Here is a 21,441-nt window from a genome sequence, read left to right as displayed (position 1 = left end):
CTACATTAGAGCGAAATGCCATGTCATTCATAATGTCTCTCTTCAGCCGGTGGAATTTGTATTGTAAATGTCAAGTATTTTATTCAGGAATTCCACTGTAATTTACCATTAGTCAATAGGCCAGAGGAAATTATGGATCTCTAATACTGAAGCCACCTTTTTAAATCTATAGGCATTCAGCACTGTTGTAAATTATTCGACTTCAGTCAGTAATGATTTTTCTCCTGCAGGTTGGATGAAAAATTCACTGTCAAGGTTGCCGATTTCGGTCTTGCCAGAGACGTGTATGATAAAGAGTACTACAGTGTCCACAACAAAACGGGTGCAAAACTGCCAGTGAAGTGGATGGCTTTGGAGAGTCTGCAAACACAGAAGTTCACCACCAAATCAGATGTGGTAACACACTCATCATTCCTAGATTTCTCTCCCTTTACTTTGATTCCAATCATTGTATGGTGATAGATTTTTTAAAAATTCACCAGACAGTGGTGTTACACGCCTCTAATCCCAGCACTCGAGAAGCAGAGGCAGGTAGATCTCTGTGAAGCTAAGGTTAGCCTGGTCTACAAAGAGAGTTCCAGGTCAGCCAGAATTGTTACACAGAGAAAAACCCTGTTTCAAAACAAACAAACAAACAAACAAACAAACAAACAAAATTTCCACACCACTAATTTCATGTGTAAACTGGAGTTGATTGTCCAGTAGGCACCAAACTGTATTCATAAATTCTCTCATTTATTCAGAAATATTTGTAGATCAATGCGCCACACTGAGCTATATGCCTAGGCCCCTATAACTGCTCAGAGGCACCATCTCCAAACACCATCACACACAGAAATCTAGGCTAGTAATATCTTTATGAGAGTCCAAAAGAAATTATTTGAAAGAGTCTACACACTAAAGTGAGGCGGGAGGCAGAGAAGCTGAAGACCCAAAAGGAGAGGCTACCATGGAAGCCAGAGGAAAAGAAAAGAACAAAGGGATGTAGGGCTGGGGGAGCAAGCCCACTGCTCCTCACTGGATCAAAAGAGCCTTGGCTCTGACCTCTTAGGACCTGAGTGATTTGACAGTCTAGAGCATGCTCAGAGTGTGAGTGCTGCATGAAACCCAGAGTGTACTGTTCCACTCACATGTAGCAAGTCAGGACAAGTGTGATGCTTAGGTAGAAAAACGCTTGATGTTTTACCCTTAAGGATACAACTATAAATCTGTGCTGTCAATGCACAAGACATCCAGGAAATGTTCCTGCAGGATGTGACCTTCAAAAGAGAAGGTTGGTAGCTGCTGAAAGATGACAGGGGATAGGGATTGGGGGTGCTAATGGGAAGTCAGCTCACTCCGTTGTCAACTAGAGAGGGATGGACCCCATGAATAACCCAAAGAAGTAGTAGTCATTTAGTTTCTGGTCCTGTAAGGAGGTGAGGAAGCATCGACAGTAATGTGAGGTGAGCAGCAGTTTGTTATCAATAAGTGTGTCACAAGTCATGGCAGCGTAAAGAGACTTCTGGGTACACGAGATCCATGTAAGGGGAGAATGTGATAGCATATGGTAAAGCTTAACGCCTGAGATTTTGACCCTGAAAGATTGTATAGAAACGAGTGCTAGGGAGGGAGGCTGGAACAAAGGTAGCGAGGGTGAATGCAGAGAACATGCCACTCATTCAGACTTGACCACCAATATGCCTACATGAGAGAAAGCCAGTGCTAAAGTCAATAGCAAGGAGACAAGATGAAACAGCCCAGTTTTCAAAACTAGACACAATATCTGAATCGGCATTATACCAAATACATGTGTTACTCACTAGCTAATTTCACGTGAAGAAAAAAACATGGCCACACAGAGATGTGTATGTGAATGATTACAGTAGTAGTATTCATCACAGCTCCAAATCAGGAACATTCCTAATACTCACCACCTGGAGAATGGATACGTGAAATGTGATGTGCCTTGGGCTGGGGAGATGCCTCAGACAGTCAAGAGCTTGCTATGCAGGCTTGAGAGCCTGTGTAGTCCTAACACCCACGTAAGAGCTGGGCAAGGCAGTACACACCTGCAGTTCCAGCCCTGGGGTGCCAGAGACAGGGGAGATATCTGGGGATTCCTGTCAATCTAGTCTACTCAAAGGCTCGCACAGGGTTCAGTGAAAATCCCTGTCTCAAAAAAATGAAGGTGATGGGGCTTAGAGAGATGGCTGAGACAGTTAAGAGAACTTGCCGCCCTTCCAGCAGCCATGTAGCAGCTAACAACCTTCTGTAAATCCGTTTTCAGGGGATCCAACACCTTCTTCTGGCTTCTGTGGGCATGCAGATGCCCACATGATATGCATACATGCAGGCAAAATACCCATACATATGGAACCAAAATAAGGTGCATAGTAGTTAAGGAAGATACCCAACATAGACCTTGTCCTCTGTCCTCTACACATATGCACATATACCCACATACATACACACCCACCCACATGCATACCCCTTTATACACACAGAATGACATGCCTGTATAATGCAACACCAGTTGGCAGTATCCAAGAATGACTGATACATGCTACAGTGCAGATAAAACTTCCAAAATTATGTCCAGTGAAAGAATGCAGACTCAAAAGATAAAGCATTCAGTGATTACATTTGTGAGAAATTTCTAGAACGCAGTAGAAATATAAACAGAGCAGATCCGTGCTTGCCTGTTGCTAAGAATGGGGATGGGGAGTGATCACAAATAGGTCTGAGGGAACCTTCTGGGGTGTTCCAAGTGAGCTAAAACTGGATGGCAATGGCATCTGTAACCTAACTGAATTTTTCCAGCATCATTGACTATATACTGAAAATCAGGGAATTCTGTAATCTGTAAAGCAGACATCATCAAGAACAGGCCTGTCCCAAGGACCACAAAAACTAAAACAAACTTTTAAAAGAAACTGCCGAGTGTCGGCCCAGTCTCTCTCTCCCTCTCCCTGAAAGGCACTGTGATACTGTGACATGTAAGCCACACACAATGCTGCTTTGACAAATAATTGCTAATTGCATGGAACAATTAGGGTAGAGTTTCACTTCAAAGGCAGCATACCCCTTCGAATGTTGGCATGGAACATTCCCAAAAACATGCAGTAAGTTGAGCGTATATTGAGTCCTACAAGCAAAAACTTGTTTGAGTATCAATAGGTTCTGTTTCTAGCTGATGCCTGGGTAGAATCTGGCCTCACCAAATGCTCTTATGTGCGTTCAAATCAGAGTGGAGTCACTTGCTATGAAATTCCTCATGCCCAGCCAGCACCCACCTTTTAGTGGCTCTCAGCACAAACGCCTCAGTAACATCTGCGTTCTCACTTGTTCAGTCAAGCTGGCTTTTCTCAGCCTCATTCTGCCTCATCTCTCAGAAGATATCAACCGGGGTCACCCAGCCCTTCCTCAGAATACCCAGTTCTTTTGGTTTCTAGACACCACACCGCCCGGTTTGCTTCCGGCTTCTTGGTTGTAGTGTCTTGATTTCTCCATTGTCTTTATTCTTCACTGTCTATCCTCCTTCACTCTCCTCCTGTAGGTAGCTTTCCCTCGGGATCTTTTCAAGGACCAAATGCCCTCATAGTTGAGATCATTCTGTCACCTTGGACCTTGCCTGGAGGTCAGCAGCAGCAACAGGACTTTCTCGTGCTCAAAATTAAATTCTTTCTTTATCTTCATCTAGCAAATCCTCAACTCCATTTCTACCAATGATATCACCGTTTTGCAAGTACCTGCTGCACATCCTTTCCAGTGGCCCTTTTTAAGTCTTCAAGTTTTGACAAATGGAGACAATTGTATCACGACTGCCTCCACATCTGGGTAGAGAACAGTTCTGTTACCCCGAAAATGTCTTTATGCCACTTTATAGTCAGCCTCTCCCAGGACTGGGGATCCCTGACTTGTCTCTGTAATATTTTCTTGGAATGTTATATAAACAGAATCATAATCAGTAGCCTTTGAGACTGCCAACTTCACTCAGAACAATGCATTGAGAACATACATTTGTTCTATTGGTAGTTTTGATGGGTCAGTTCAATCTTCAGGTTTTTTTTTTTAAACTGGGTTGAAAACACATGAAATTTACAATTTTATCCATATGTAAGCATACACTACAGTAGTGTTAACGGTGACACCTTTGGTATGACAGATCTCTGGAACTTCTTTCTTCTAGCAAAACTGAAATGAAGTCAATTGAAGAAAAACTTTCCTTTTCATTTTCCTCCAGCTGGCGACCCTTATACTTTTGTCTTTAAGAGTTCAACTCTGTTAAATGCCTCATAGAAGTGAAGTTATAAAACGTTTGTCCTTTTATGACTGTCTTGTTTCACTTAACGTGATGTTCTCGAGGTTTAGCCATGCTGTAGCATTTGATAAAGACATCCTTCTTTTCTCAAACTGAGATTCTGTTATGTATATAATGGAGTCATCTGTTAGTAGACATTTAGATTTCTTATCCCTCTTGACTGCTGTGAGTCACGCTGCAGTGAACTTGCAATAAGCAAATTGTTTAATCTTTTTAACTGTGTTAGATATATACCTAGAAGTGGGGATTGATGGATCTTCTAGTAGTTCTATTTTCTTTCTCTTTTTTTAGTATCATATTCTATAGGAAGTAGTTTGTCCTTCTGATTAGTGGGTCATTGTATAAATATACCAAGTCTAATTTGTTGACTCACCATCCGAAGGATTCTATTTTTAGGCAGTTACTGACATATAATTATAATTGCCAATACATTTGCTTAAAAGTTTTGTGTAAATATATATTTTGTTTGGTTTTAGATCTTTAGGAGTAACACTCCTACATATTCAAATTTGTAAGAAAGTGCCAAATGTTTTACAGAGTGGCTGCATTATATCTCCCCACTGGTTATCCCTGTGCGTTCCAGCCGCTCAGCATCCTCACATGCATTTGGCATTGTCAGATTTTGGGAGGTTAAGTAAATCTAACAAAGTTGTGTTTTCTTTTTAATCTGAATTTCTCTAAGGACTGCTAATATTGAGCATACATGTGTGCTTGGCATCACCCTGTAGCAGGAATCTTAAAAGTTCTTATTAATAAGATCAAACCTGAAGCCAGGTATTGGGGTCAATGCTGAAAGATCAGAGAAGCAGAACAAGCCACAGCTACCTCACCTCGCCAGTTCCTCAGCTGATCCTGTTTCCTCAGACTGGAAACTTCTGAGTCCTCATCCAGAATGGGTCTCAGCTGAACTGCTTCTCGAAAGCCTGAAAGCTTAACCAGCCAAATGCTTAACCAGCCACATGCTTCTAGTTTCTGGCCCTCACACCTTATATACCTTTCTGCTTTCTACCATCACTCCCTGGGATTAAAGGCTCGCTTTCTGGGATTAAAGGCGTGAGTCACCATGCTTGGCTTTATCCTTGAACAGATGGATTTCTGCCTCTGGAATGCTAGGATTAAAGGCGTGTGCTACCACTGCCTAACCTTTATGTTTAATATTGTGGCTGTTCTATCTCTGATCCTAGATAAGTTTATTAGGGTGCACAATATTTTGGGGAACACAATACCACCACACCACCCTTGTATCTTTTTTGGTGACATGTCTAATCTGTTCTCACCCCCTTTGGTTTTGGGTTGTTTGAGTCGTTGGTATATTCTGGATTGGGGTATGTCATCAGACAGTGTTTTTATTGTAGTCTAGAACAATGCTTCTCTGGAAGCTGTATCCCCCTAACTCTGTCCCATGAGTCCTCCAGCTCCCTTCTGTTGCCATTGCCTAAGGTCTGTATTGCTGAAGAGTCTCTCTTCTCCATTCTGTTCCCTTATCCATTACAGATCCTGGGTCTGATGGCCTCTTAGGACTCTGGCTTCCTTGTCCTTGCAACAGCTACAAAGTCATTTACACTTCAAGTTTTTGACTGTTGTTAACCCATTCTAAGGATTAATTAAAATAGCAATTTGAGGAGGAAGTGATACCTGCATTGCTACACTATATGACAGACATTCTTGTCCCATTGACTTGGAGAAAAGCTCCACAGGCTTCCATCCCTCTTATACGGAAGCACCCTTTCTCTGTTCTTATTCGGAATCTTCCATGTGAGGATTTGTGAGCCTCCTCACCCCCCCTTGGACAGGGTCTCATTCATGTAGCCCAGGCTGGTCCCAAACTCACAGTAGAGCTGAGAGTGACCTTGAACTGCAGGTCCTCTTGCTTCCTAGAATTATAGGCATGCTCCACCATGACTGGTTTTATATATGCTGGGGATGGAGCCCGGGGCTTCGTGCACACTAGGAAAGAACTCTACCAGCTGAGCTACATCCCCGGCCCCTAGATTCTCCTTTAGCCTTAAGCATTTTTGTGGACACAGTCTCCAGGCACACAGAACAGTCATGTCCCCTCAATTTCAGCTTAACCCATTTTCAACATTTGAAAACCTTCCCACACTGTTTTAACCATATCCCTGTCACCTACTCCACAGGTCTGACTTCCAGTATAGAAATGTAATAAAAACAAATACGTGTTCTTTTGGGAGGGAGATGGGGGCTTGAAACAGGGTCTCTAGCAGTTCAGACTGGCCTTGAACTCATTCTGCCCCAGCTTCCCACATCCAGAATTGCAGATGTTTGCCACCACACCTGGCTTCACGTGTATACTTTTGCTGCTGCACCACGCTACCCAGAAGTCTGATGTCATGGGCCCCTGAGACAAATTTGGCCTGTTCCTTTGGACCCATTTTTCTCTCTCCTCATAATGTTTCCGTGTGCCCTTTGACTTTTCACAACATCTGTACCTCTTTTCTATCCTTAGTCTACATTACAGTCATGTTCTTATTGCACAATACTGTTAACACTGTTTAATCAGCTTGGGACCTATCTAGTAATTTAGATAGTAACCTACTTGTACAAGATCAAAGGCCAACAGATACTTATTCAGTGGACTTGAGTTTTAATTCAAATCCTAGAGATTAAACATTGACACCCTAATTTGCAAGAATAAGATTTACATGAAATCTTTGATTTTTGAGACACTGAGTTGATAGTGAAATTATTGTGCTCCCTCCTGGGGGTAGCGAGTAGAGAGCTGCGTTCTCTACTTTGATCAAAGTGTTCAGGGATCCTAATGACTCTTGAATCGGACAAAATGGTTCATTTTTATAACCCAGTGCTCAGAAAGCAGAGGTGGGAAGATTTCTGCCAATTCAAAGCCAAACTGGACTAGAGTGTGAGACATTATCCCCATTCCTATGAAAGAGGGATGGGAGAGCTCCTAAGGGCTGACACGGTGGTTTAGTGGGTAGAGATGCTTGCACACAGGCCGGATGACCTCACTCTGCTCCCCATCCCGACCCCACAGGATGGTAATAGAGAACTGACTCCTGAGAGTTATTCTCTGACCTCCACATACTTGCCATGGTATATGTGCATGTGCACGCGTGCGTGCACACACACGTACACACATACTTTTTTTTAAAGAAAATAGGAGTGGTGACTAGAGGGATGGCTCAGTTCGTTATTATGAATACCTACCACTCTTCCAGAGGACTCAAGTTCAATTCCCAGTCTCCACACTGGGCAGCTCACAACTGCCTGTAATCCGGCTCCAGAGAATCCACCACTTTCTTCTGGCCTCCAAAGGAACTTATACACAGAAAGCATACACACAAGTCATTGCACATGCATAAATAAAAATAAATATATTACTTGAAAATGGGAGGGGTGACTCTTATAACTGGGCAAAGGGAAAGAGCCATCAATGGGACTGTGTCGGCAACTCCAACATCTAGAGAGCTGCCCTTGGAGCCCCGCGGTTTCCTTCTGTCTCGGGATGCAAAGCCGTGCATTACTTACTCTCCTTGCTAAGTATTCAGAGCTATATTCGGTTCTAAATTCCTTCTTTCTGGTATAGATTCCCTTTCTGTAGCGCGCACACACACACACACACACACACACACACACACACACACACACACACACGAGGCACACGTACCCCAGGGTCATGTCCTGCCCATTGGCTCTTTTGGATGGGAATGACCTACAAGTGTTGCCTAGCAAGAACTGATATTCTGAGTCCTCTTCACAGGGTGACTTGCACATGCTGACTTACCTCCTTGTCGCCTTTGGTACATGTCTTGGGGGAGAGGGGGCTGTGATATGCATGACCTGTGCTCTTCTAAGCAGGGAGTTTTAAATTAGGAAAATGCATAAGTTCAATAGACACAGCCCGATCTGAGGGCCAAGAACTCTTTAAAATTTGTGATGTTGTGAGTTCAGATATATTGGAGGACTTTTAACAATGCCCTTAACCCCTCCATGTCTCTCTGGTCCCCCGATAAAGTATTGATAGAACTATTTCACATTAATCTGGCTCTTTAGCATTTTCAGGTTTATTAAATTCAGTTTTCAATAGAAAACTGTGTTGCCTAGCAATTTGACTACTTGTGCTTCTAATACAGATTTTTACTTACATTGATTTAGGTCTTCCCTTTTAACATTAACATCTAGATATGGTTACATTTTCCCTTTGTTGTGTGTGTGTGTGTGTGTGTGTGTGTGTGTGTGTGTGTGTGCATATACACACAATAGAGATGCTAATGGAAGCCAGATGTTGACACGTGGTGTTTTCTTCAGTCTCTCTCCGTTGTATTTACTGAAGCAGAGTCTTGGTGAGCCTGGAGCACTCTGTTCAGCTAGCCTAACTAGCCATTTTGCCCCAGGGATCCCCTGTCTCCACCTCCCAGACTCTGGGATTGTACAAAGACTGCCATGCCTGCCCATCTGATCCTCAGAAGATCATAGCAAGCACTTGGTCCTTAGATTACATATCTTGTCTCTGATTCTGTGTATGTTGGTGTTTTGCTGGTGTGTTTGCCCGTGTACCACATGTATGCCTGGTGTCCACAGAGGCTAGAAGAGGCTTGGAACCCTAAAACTGGAGATGGTTCAGCAGCAGTTAAGAGCACTGCCTCCTCTTGCAGAGGACCCAGGCTCTGTTCCAAACACCACATCAGGCAGCTCACAGCCACCTATAATAGTTCCAGGGGATCTGATGCCTTCTGGCCTCTATGGGCATCTGCACTCATGTGGTACACATAAACTTACACAGGCACACAAGCATATATAAACAGAATCTTTTTAGTCCTTTTTTTTTTTTTTTTATTTCTGGGAGGCTACCTTTATCTATAAAAATCTAAAGCTGAGACAAAACTATTGAAGGAGAAGGTAGGAACATGTTGGTACTTTAACCCTACCAGAAAGAACTCAAAAAATGTACTCCACTACCCACAGATTAAATCTTAATCATCGTGTAGATTTCACATATTCTTTCTGAAAGCTATAATTACTCGTAACGTATATCTCATCTTGTTCTGGTTTAAACAGGCCATGAAATGTGTAGCGCTTACTAGTTGTCTTTAGGGAAATCTTTGCCCTAGATAGCAATGGTGTCAAATATGTCAGGCCAGGATTAGTTATGGAGACCCACTGATTTTCCCTTCATAGTTGTGTGGTTACACTTCTCTCACCTGCTTTCTCCTCTGTCTTGTTTTGTTAGTGGTCCTTTGGCGTGCTTCTCTGGGAGCTCATGACAAGAGGAGCTCCTCCTTATCCTGATGTGAACACATTTGATATCACCATCTACTTGTTACAAGGCAGAAGACTCTTGCAACCAGAATACTGCCCAGACCCCTTGTAAGTCAGAATCTCGGTGGGGTCCTCCATTACGGCTAAAATGCATGACTTTGACAGGTGCACTCCCATGATGTCTCTCACGGCCTTTCTTTCTGAAACAGGTACGAAGTGATGCTAAAGTGCTGGCACCCCAAAGCTGAAATGCGTCCATCCTTTTCTGAACTGGTCTCCAGGATATCCTCCATCTTCTCCACTTTCATTGGGGAGCACTACGTCCATGTGAACACTACTTATGTGAATGTCAAATGTGTTGCTCCATATCCTTCTCTGTTGTCATCCCAAGACAACACTGATGGCGAGGTGAACACATGATGGACAGGAAGCCCACCACCCCCTTCCAAGAAGCAGTGCTTCCAACAACAGCAGTCTATATCTTCTCCAACAGTTCTCACTGCCTGGCCTTGGAAAGGCCACCCAATGTTTTTGTTGTTACTGTTTTGTTTTTGTTTTGCTTTTGCCAAAACTGCACCACTATGAGACATTGATGTACTGTTTAAATTCCTTGATTCTAAGGAGTTTCTCATCTGACGGTGCATCGGAAACAGAAGCATGGTCCCCACAGGCTGAGGGCCAATGGCAACCTGCAGCTACAACAACACTCCCATCTCATTGGAGTTCAAAACCTCAGTTCTGGGCTGAAGTTTTTTAAAATCATGTTTTTGGTGAGGAAGTAATACAGTGAACTTTGAAGACTTCTCATAGAAAACTCAGAAGAGGGAGCCTGGCGCAGGACAGATGTGGTGGCCCCAGCAGGTTGCCGGTTGGAATTCCAGTGTTTTAAACATATTTTATTGTGTTGTGGTCATGAACATTTTCCATTTTTGATGTTGTCTACCCATAAGGCAAACATTCCCTTTTAAGCCTTTATATTCACATTCCTTTAGTTCAAGGAATATCCGCAGACTTATTTTCAAGATAGCATGACATGAGGTGTGTTTATAAATTATCAGGGATTTTGTGTATTGTACATAGATGACAACAGGGAGATTTTTCAAAAGCAAAAACTTTGTTACAGTAAAATATTTGTCATTTAAGTCTCAGCTGTTTAGCCAGGAGTGGTGGCTCACACCTATAACCTGAGCATTTGGGAAGCTGAGGCAGACAGACCGCCACAAATTTGAAATGAACCATGGCCATGTAATGATTTACAGGCCAGCATAGGCTAGAGTGTGAGACCCTGTATCAGCAAACAAAAATTCAACTGTTTGAGAAAGATTTTGTTCTAATTCAATGAATGTGGATACATAATTTTTTAATCTGCTTTTTTAATGGCAACTCCAAAAATAAGTAACTTGTAGTGATAAATCTTTTTAAATGCAACTCAGTATGTTTTTAAAGGACAATAGAACTAAAGGGTTCAGTATTTCCAGTCATGGCTTGTGTGTAGAGCAAAGAAAGGGTCAAGAAACTGGAAATATTTACTCTTTCTCAGGTGGAGGCTTCTCACCTAAAGCGATTGGAGGCAACACTTTTGAGGAGTCTCGTTTTGCAGTAGGACACATTGTAGGCTAAACAAGAGCAGATTTTCAAAGCAGACAAAAAGCCACTTGAAAATCTTGAATGAATAGTTTCCCTGGACAGGCCTTTTGGCATGTTTTGCTCTGTGGAATTTTGTGCTTACTACTGTATAGTGCATGTGGCTTAGGTTATTCTAGCTGGGTTTGTCCATGTAAACATTGAAAGTATATTTTTATAGAAATGTTTATTTTTAATGATGTAAGAAATTTTTTGTTAGGCCACAAAATACTGCACTGTGAACGTTTAAGAAGAGGTATGTGAGAGTTGGGTCGATAGCAACATGGTTTTTTCCTCCACGGCTGTAAATTGTGATAAGGAAATGTACTGATTGCCAGTCCACCCCACCCTCATGACATCACCAGGACTTGAAGCCAAGGGTTAATAGAGCAAGCTATGACATGGGTGTGCTCTGCTGAAACCCAATAGTTGAATTTGGCTGTTGTTGCAGGAAAATGACGGCAATCAAAAGGTCTTTGATGGTGGTGGAACATATCAGAACACATAAGGAACTGTAGTCCAGATTTGTTTCAATTCAAATATTACTGCTTCATGATTATGAAAACTAGTACTAATTCACAGAGCACTGTCAATGGTGGACAGCAGTAAACGACGATCTGCTCTGTAGAAAGAAATAACTCTCTATAAGGACAAGAAAATGAGTACACCAAGAACAGAAAGAGCTGTGGAAGACACCCATACCTGTATATACTTGCTGGAGAAAGCTGCAATGTGAAAATCATGTTTTCTATTTATGAACTCCCTAGGGTAATATGTCTGGACAGACTGTGCGAGTAAATCATTCTTCTAAGAGTTAGATACTTGTCACTGCCTATACTTGCAATTGAGCTGAATGGTACTTTGTATGTTAATAATTGTTCTGATAAATCATACTGTTAAAATAAAGTGACGTAACATTTTGTCTACTGTGAGTTGGTTATAGCTAGTCATGCTTGATTACCTACCTCATTTACATAATGGCAGAGGAAGCCTGAGATTGATTTCACCTGGCTCCATGGCACTCCTCCATAGACCAGATGCTGATTCTTTAATGCATGGACAATAACTACATGGATTTGCATGCCTGACTCTCTGGAAGTCTCTGTCTTGCAAAGGGTGGTTTGTCCTGAGTTTTTAATTCCCTGCATTTTTCTGGCAACCTTTCCCCTGCTGGAGTACTTGGCTCTGTTTGAACTTGGGGCTCTTCTCCAGCAAGATGAGTATCCATGGGCCAGAGGCTATGACAAAGGAGCTGCAGTGCAGTTGACAGAAAGATGGATACCCAAGTGGCAGTTGGAAATAGATGCCTTTCTGCCCCCTCAAAATCCTTCTTTTGATGCACACATGTGCCCACCCTTTGGGACCTTTAGTTACCAGAGCAACTACAATCAGGTTACCTCTATATCCTTGTCGTGACAGAGGAATTCAAAGATGCGATTTCGGCCATCTAAGAATTTTGTAGCACTTTGGGGATATTTGATTCTTAAAAAATTCAAGTTGGTACAGATGTTGACAAAATACAGAGGGAACTCATTCTTTCTTGCCCATTCACAGCCAGACTTCCAACCAGGAGATGCAGTCTCACACAAAGTTCATTCATAATCCTGTCATCTTTATATCCCTATTATTTGATATTTATAATTCCTGGACTGAACCACCAGTTTCATTTCCTGTCAGCCACTTTAAACCACCCAGGAAAAGTTCTTACCTATGTATCTCCTGTGATATTTGGTGGACGCTGACACAAAGCAGGTAGATCAGGACCCTCTGACTGTCTTAGTTAAGGTTTCTATTGTTGTGATAAAACATCATGACCAAAAGCAACTTGTAGAGGAAGGGATTTATCTTAGTTTACAGTTCCACATTACAGTCCACCATCAAAGAAGTCAGGGCAGGAACTCAAGCAAGTCAGGAACCTGGAGGCAGGAACTGAAGCAGAGGTTGTGAGGAGTCCTGCCTCTTGGCTCTCTCATGGCTTTCTTGGCTTGCATTCATATAACTGCTAGACCACCCGCCCAGAGTGGTACTGCCCCTCAGTGAGCTGGGTCCTCCCACATCAATCATCAATCGGGAAAATGCACCTCAGCCTCAGTCTAGCCCACAGGCAAGTCTGGAGGGGACGTTTCCTCAATTGAGGCCCCACCTTCTAAACTGAGTCTAGCTTGTGTCAAGTTGACATAGAACTAGCCAGCATAGAAAATAATATGCACTGTGGGGTGGCTTAGCAGTTGAAATGCTTATTACCAAGCATGAGGACTGGAGTTCAGACCCCTAGACACACAGAAATGTCAGGTGAGCATGGCAGGAGGCCTCTAATTCCAGCTTCTGAGGGCAGAGATGGGATTCCCGGAACAAGCATTTTTAGTGAGGTCTGGGTAATGGGAACTCTGCTTCCAAGTGCAATATAGGAGAGTGTGCTGGCTAGTTTTGCGTCAACTTGACACAAGCTAGAGTCATCTGGGAAGAGGGAGCCTCCGCTGAGAAAATGCCCCTACCAGATTGGCTTGGGGTACATTTTCCTCATTAGTAACTGATGTGGGAGGTCCCAAACTACCGGGTATAGTACCCCCCTGGGCCCAGGTCCTGGATGGCATAAACTGATCAAGCCATGAACAAGCCAATCAGCAGCACTCCTCCATGGCTTCGGCTTCAGTTCCTGCCTTCAGGTTCCTGCCCTGACTTCCTTTGATAATGGACTGTAATGTGAACCGTGAGTTCCTCCCCAAGGTACTTTTGATGATGGTGTTTTATCACAGCAATAGAAACGCTGACTAAGAGCATAATGAAGGATGATTGCCAACATCAAGCACAGGCCTCCACATTCACACAAGCCCATACCAAAGTACACACACGTACAAAACATCCACTGACATGCACACCACATACATGCATGTGAAAATAGGAAAAAGAAAATTAAGATTTATTTTGCATAGCTTTGTTGGATGTTCTCAATATTTAATTGTGGAAATTGATTATCATCTCATGATGCAAACATCAATTATATTTTTACTCTTTGACCAACAGGGTAGATTTCATGTCTGGAAAAAAAGGAAGAGATATATAACCCGTGAAAACACATCAAATTTTCAGGTAGTGACCTCTTCCCAAGTCATATGATAACAAGGACAGTGCCACTGTTTTCAGCAAATACTTATCAAGCAGCATGTGTGTCAGGTTTTGTTTAAGTAATGGGGCTGTAAAATTGCCCTTCCTGCTCCAAGGAATTCAGCGAGTAAGGCAGACAGAAGAACACAGTTGGTGAATATGACACCTGGGCTTTTCATGGATCTTCAAATGTCTTCAAGAAGCATCATGGTTAAACACACAAAACTGGTAGGTTCTTGTGCAAAGGCACCAAGCTCTGACTCAACCTCCCTAAACTGGATTCTTCAGTCTAATAGACTGGTTGACAATAGTGTGGACAATAAAAGCCCATGTAAGGACAGCCTGTGCTTGGTCTGAATGGACCTTAGGGGTGTTTCAAGGCAAACCTCCACGTCACACTGTGCTTCTACCTCATCCTTGAGCATAGGTAGATGAGAAAGTGAGGTGCAAATGGGAAGCATGAGGAAACAGTGACCAGGTGGTAGCACTTTTCCTTCTAGTGCAGGACCCCTGAAGGACATCGCCATCCCCTAACACTCTGACAGTAGCTGGTTCCCCTTTTTTCTTGGTGAGACCTACAATCCACAGGAAACATGGAAAATAACAACCCACATAAAATTCTAGGAACTTTGCATAAGGGGCAGTGATAGAGTCACCGCTCCAGCATCGGTGCCTAGAGATTATTCGTGTTTTCATTTTGCTCAAGTAGGTTGTTCCTGACTATTCTGGTTCAGGTTCTGGCAAAGAAGCTTATACTCTGGTGGTTTTAGTGAGTGTTGGGAAGCAAAGGACTACTTCATGGACACTCTTCTCCATCCAGATGACTAGACGCAGGCAGCTACCCAGACACGACTCAGGCTGGTGCTTTAGAAAATGCCATGACCCAGAGAGGCATGCAGACTCTGTACCTCAAAGGACACAACACCTACTGCTGGCTTCCCTTTTCACATCTGCCCTTTTTCATCAGGACTATCTTAATTCGCTATCTATCACAAAAACGGGAAAAAAAAAAAAAAAAACTTCGGTCATAAGCCAGTGAAATATTTCAGTTGGTGAATTGAAGGTAATAAAACAGAGGCTGCCCCAACTGTCCTTTGTTGTAAATCACAGCAGAGGTCTCGATTACATCAGCCAAAGGGTATTGATCACAATGCTGAGAGGTTTATAACTGCTATTGACTTAGCATGTGACCCTGGAGCAGAAATCCAGGAAAACTGAAAAGGCATACCTATGGTAATGAAAAGTCCATCATTAACAGGGCTTACCGTCCTGTCATCCAGCTAGAACTGTGTTGGCTTCGAGGCAAATACTGCACAAATACTTGAAATGGAAGGAATTTCTGTCCCCTCCCGTTCCTTCACTGGATGCTTCAAATTATTCTGATGCATGTGTTTTTCTTATTATTAAAAAAAAACGCAGATTCAAAAGGCTCACATGAATCACTTTTTTCATTTTACTTATTTCATAATAATGGTATTTTATTTTCTCTTTTGATTGCCATACAGAATAACAGGTTTCCTTATAACGTTTTCCTACCTAACTTGGGTTGAATTCTCCCCTGTTCCCACTCCTTTCCCCTCACCCTCTCCCACTCCTTACCACCCTTCCCCACCCCAGTATCCCCTGTTCCACTTTCTCATGTGAATTACTTAGTCCATGCAATCAATATCTAAATAACTCTAAATCCTTTGTTATTGCTATGGCTTAAAAAAAAAAAAGAATTGGGGGGGTCTAGAGAGAGATCAGTGATAAAGTACTTGCCGCATAGCATGAGAACCTGAGTTCGAATCCCTAGCACCCAGGTTACCAAAGGGGGTGGGGCTTGGATTCCCTAATAGTTTGTCTAACCCCAAATGGTCATTCCTAAACACTTGTACATACATACAACAGTAAATGGACTCACTAGACTGGTGTGTGTGTGTGTGTGTGTGTGTGTGTGTGTATGTGTGTAAAACTATAATTGTAGAAGAGACCATAAATTTAAAAGGGAGTAAAGAGGGAGTGGCATAATTTTGTAAATATGGTATTCCTGTATGAAATTCTCAAAAAAAATTGTTTTAAGTCTTTGCAATGCACACTTGCAATCCCAGCTTTGGGAGACGGAGACAGGAGGATCGTGGGGTTCACTGGCCAACCAGTCTAGTGAATAGGTGAGCTCTGGGTCAGCAATAGACTGTCTGAAAGAAACATGGCAGAGACAGGTCAAGGGAGACACCCGAGGCCGCCCTCTAACCTCCACACCAGCACATGTGGGTGCACACGAAGACATGCGCCTGTGTGTGTGCATTTGCGTGTGCGTGTGTGTGTGTATTTGTCTGTCTGCCTGTCTGCGTGTCTGTGGGGGTGGAGGGAGAGAATATCACTGAAAGGACCAACTTAAAAGAAGCTCCAAGTACTAGTCATGTAGCATTGAAGAAGAAATTCTGAGATGAAAATGGCTGTGTTTCTTATGAATAAACGGAAATTTCCATTTTGAATAAATAATAACCCCATGTTACTTTGGAGCACTGGCCCGAGACTGCGGTGACAATTAACTTCCATTCCTTCTGTGGGGAGAAGTCTGTGTCTCTGGGCCGTCACTTTTTCAGCATCACACAAGTGCATTCTTCTTACCGCAGGGTTCCAGACTGGCAGAAACATCATCCCCTAATCCTTAGACCACTTGGCTGGAACTACAAAAATGCATAAAATCTTACCAGGCCAAAAGAGATCAACTCTAAAAATCTTTGGCATCCAAATATGTCAGAACTGTTTTTACCCCCAAACCATTTGTGTTCCTCACTTTCGGTCCGGGGAGTCATAATATCAGTTCCTAATTTCATTGGGCAGCCTGGAATTTTTAAGGGCCATATTTCATCTACCTTTTGTGATTCCTCTTAATGTTCTCAGTAGTTTTCTGCCTTTCTGCTGCCTGCCTCTTGTTTTATCTCCTTTTATTTTATTTTATTTTTTTGCTTTGCTTATTCTATCCTGTTTTATTGTTTTTGCAGTGTTCGGATCAAATCCGAGGGTTGGCACACGGTAGGTAAGAGTCCCACTACTTTGTTTCACCACTGACTTGGTTTCTGATGCTGAGCGCTGGTCATGTGCTCCCTGCCAGCCCGAGTCCTAACTTTGACATCTGCTCATTCCATTAGAGTCAAGCAGACAGAGTCTTTCCTTCTTCACAGCCGTGACTAAACAGTCGCCATGTTCCTCAGTGGTAAAGAAGAAACGCCCCATGCAGGGCCTTTGTAAAGCCAGCCTCAAGAAGCGCAGCTTCAGTCACATGATCCTCAGAGATAATTTCAGAAGTCCCAATAAAGGAAAACTACCCAAACATCATAGTGCCAGCCTTCTGCAGAGCTGTTTCTAATTTGTTATGCTGTAAGAATTAGAACATTTGCCTTAGCGTCTGGGGCAGCCACAGGGGCTCTGGGAGCACCTGGTGAAGAACCTTCAAATCACTGCCCCAAACATTTCAGAAAGAAAACAGCCACTGTGAAAACTAACTCCACAGATGGTTTTATCACAAAATTAACTGAATATATAAATAAAATAAAAATAACAAAATAAATAGTAATAACAATAATGATCTCATCCCAGGACATGTCACAGGGATTAATGACTGTCTGGAAGCTAATGGGCTAAGGTAATGCTCTCAGGGATTAGTCTCACTTAATGAAACGTTGTTAGTTTAGTAAATGAATGCTTAAAATGACGGAAAGTGAAAAGTCAGGGCTGGCTAATTCTCAGGGGGGATAAGTGAAAGCAGGATGTGTCACATACTGTGCTTACTGGATTCATTATTTTATTATTATTATTATTATTAATTATTGTTATTCTGTGATTCGGAAACTATATATGCTTTACAAGTTGTTGTCTTTCACACATCTGTCCCATAATTTTACTCTAGGGATATGTATATTTGTGAAATATTTAATTGACAGAGAATTAAACTGTTAATAAAAATGTAACTCCCTCTAGTGCAAGCATATCGAATTTCTACAACTGGACGATTTTGTCCTAAACTCTCTGACCTGAAGACAGTGTGGATCCTCTGTGTGAGCTTTACAGTATTGTCTCATAGTTGTGCCGGGTTTAGAAGTCTAAGATTATGCTAACAGATGACTTCTCCATTCTGCCCACTGTGTATGGCCTTCTCCTTTTAACCTAAGAGACAGCTACCAAAATCAAACACCTGATTACATCACCTACCTGCTTCAAAAGCTATTCCTAAATTTTCCTGCCTCATTCCTTGGTGCTGTTTGGGTTTGTTCATTTTTATTATAAAATAGATCCTCATGGGAAAAAGTTTAACTGGGCCAAGTGCTATAAAGCTGACAGAAACTATCCTCTGGCCACTGTCTCCTTCCTTCCAGCCTGGCTCCCCGGTGTGACGGCTGCTGAAACTCTTTGTACGTTAGTCCAGAAATGTTCCACCTTGGGAAGGGGTCCAGACTAAGCCAGATGCGTCAGTCTGTCTTTCAACAGTTTCCATTCTTTTTATTAAACTGTTTATGACTCAACAGGAGCTCCACAGTAGAGAGGGTGTCTCTAAACCTCAGCGACTGTGAACCCTGACCAAAAGCACTCACCCAGGATATGAACTGCACACAAAGAGCTAGGATAAGGTATTAACTATCCTTCTCATCTAGAGCAGTGGTTCTCAACCTTCCTCATGCTACGACCCTTTAATACAGCTCCTCAGGTTGTAGTGATCCCTAACCATAAAGTTATTTCATTGCTACTTCAAAACTGTAATTTTCCTGCTGTTGTGAATTATAATGTAAATATCTAACATGCAGCATTTCTGATCTGCAACCCCCACGGTGGCCGAGACCCCCGGGCTGAGAACAACTGCTCTAGTGACTTACAGTTCAGTGCCCCTCGAGACCAGTACTCTTTAGATTACTGAAGTATTTCAATGGAGAAGAGATTGAAATGATTTTCTCCTCTGAAACAGATTTGCTTACTTCTGTTTGCCAAAACAGAATAAGTTCACTCACTTCTGAAAATTAACCAAGTGTTACCCTTCCTAAACTCCTGTTCTCTTTTTCGATGGAAGTTTCAAACTGCTGAGGAGCTTTAAAAGATTTTAAGCTGAGATAGTAGGTATAATGCCCTACTTCCTCACAAAACGTGCTCTGCGAGGCACTGTTGCAGCTCGCATGCAGCTCACAGGTGGCTTTTCAGTGACTGGAGCTGGACTACGCGTGTGCGACAGACACCACAGGGATGGGTTGTTGACTCCAACCGTGCCTGTGCGCAAGCACACCTGACCTAATTCTGTCTGTTACATAAGGCACCACATGTAGAAACCTGAAACTCCCGCCATCATGTTACTGCCTTAATCCTGTCATAAGTCAGAGCCAGCGAGCTGGCTACGAGGGCCACCCTTCACTCTCTTTCTGGACAGAAGGACTGGAGTGCACATTTGACTGGGCACATTTTGGAATCATATGTGCTAGGTTTCAACCAATTCAGCAGCGAGGAGTGGAGTGATTTTTCAGATCGATCACTGAATCTTCCTAAATCTTAGTTTCCATTCTAAAGACCTTGATTTTCAATTTTGTCTTTTCATTATCCATAATCTGTTCTGTACTTCAAGAAGATTCAATACAGAAGGCCCTACCATAAATTACCTCCAAATAAACAGGACAAGAGAGGGTAACACAGAGTGAATACAATTATAATTCATTATGTACATTATGTTCATGTCATGTAATCATTTTAAGTAGTACTTTCTTGTCTATAATTTTATCCCATAGATTGGATTGCAAATATTAAATATTCAGTGGGACATTATTATTGCTTATTGGTTGATTGATTGATTGATTGATTTGGTCTTTCTCTGATGTCCAGGACAGCTTCAAAGTCTCAGGCTTGAAGATCATGCAGCCTCAGGTAATCCTTCTGATTGTCTGGGGCTATGTATGGGTGGTTTCCCCCTGCCAGGTATTATGATTACTATATCCATCTCAATAAAGTCTTTCTTCAGAAGTCGCCTTACAACACAACTGAGTCACAAAATTCCTTCAATGAGCCCCCAAGCTCTCACTTGCTTCTGTGTGGTTTCTGGGCTCATTTGCAAGATGCTGTACTCAAAATCAAAGAGTTAAGGACTGGAGATGGCACGAGATTCCAACAACTCTCATAGGAGGGTTCTGGCCCTTGGGTGCTAGCTAACCCTTAAACTGCTCCATACCCCTTTCGGAGTCCAAAGTTTGGAGTCAAATAATAGCTCTTTCTCAAAGATAAACACAAACACTGGTCTGGGGTGGTTGCATGGGCTCACGAAAGGCACACTGAACTTCATATCATTGGGACAGTATTTTTCCAGCATAATACATTGCTATTTGTTTAAATCAAAACTTCATTTTATTTTCCAAAAGCAACCCTGCCAGGTTTCCTTGATTTAATTGTACCTTTTTTGTCTGATGGCAATGGAAAGCAGAAGAAAATATTCTTGCTGAGGAAATGAAATATTACCAAGAACAACAAGTATTCTCCCACTGTACGAGGTGATTTTAAAAGTGACAAAAGGAAACAAAAGTCTTCATGCTTTAAATGAACAGTGTCATTGCTGTGACTGTTAGGTCACATCTGCACGGCCCCAAGAAAATGTCGGAAAGAAAATTACCTAGTTCATAAGGGTACAGATAACATTATTTTTCAAAGGAAATGGTTCTTCACACACAGAAACAATATGAAATGATAGCAAAACAAAGTGAGAATTTGGAGAATTATTAAAACAATTCAAGTATAAAAATGTGAAGTTCGGGTAAATATTATTCTAAAATTTGCACCACTAAACTGATGCAAATTGTATCTGAGATGGTCTTCGATTTTAAAGTAGAAAATTATTCCTCCTGCATTTACCTCTTTCCGTTAAACATCTTCCTTCCTGCCTATGCTCAGATTATAAGCTTATATTATAATCATCATCATAAGTTGAGAAAGTTTATAAAAAACAATAAAAAAAAAAAAAGAAGAAGTGTTCCAAACATACACTCAGAAAACCCAAAACAGCATGATTTAGTAAGACCGGAGTCTTTCGAATAAAGCAGGTGGTGATATGCAGCTAGGGGTCTGGAGGGTGTAAGACGCTGTCAGTTACACAGACTCCGTCTTTCTGCCCTACCATCCCCATGGGTGGCATCTTCATCCATTTCGTGCTGCTATAACAAAAT

The 21,441-nt window shown here is 42.2% G+C and overlaps 1 protein-coding gene across 5 annotated transcripts in view; it reads left to right on the top strand.

Moving 5' to 3' along the window:
* Met (MET proto-oncogene, receptor tyrosine kinase) overlaps positions 1 to 12,096 on the top strand; it is a 111,243-nt gene extending 99,147 nt beyond the window's left edge. For all 5 annotated transcript variants that reach the window (XM_016002762.3, XM_016002763.3, XM_016002764.3 and 2 more), the window contains 3 exons: positions 231 to 396; positions 9,513 to 9,649; positions 9,751 to 12,096. In XM_016002762.3, the coding sequence (XP_015858248.1) occupies positions 231 to 396; positions 9,513 to 9,649; positions 9,751 to 9,961 (514 nt within the window). In that variant the 3' untranslated portion in view covers positions 9,962 to 12,096. The remainder of the gene's footprint in view (positions 1 to 230; positions 397 to 9,512; positions 9,650 to 9,750) is intronic.
* The last annotated feature ends 9,345 nt before the right edge of the window (positions 12,097 to 21,441 follow it).

The sequence above is a fragment of the Peromyscus maniculatus genome, chromosome 3 (genome assembly GCF_049852395.1).
Source record: "Peromyscus maniculatus bairdii isolate BWxNUB_F1_BW_parent chromosome 3, HU_Pman_BW_mat_3.1, whole genome shotgun sequence".
Classification (NCBI taxonomy): domain Eukaryota; kingdom Metazoa; phylum Chordata; class Mammalia; order Rodentia; family Cricetidae; genus Peromyscus; species Peromyscus maniculatus.
Note: the sequence above shows the minus strand (reverse complement) of the source record. Positions and strands in the feature narration are given on the sequence as shown.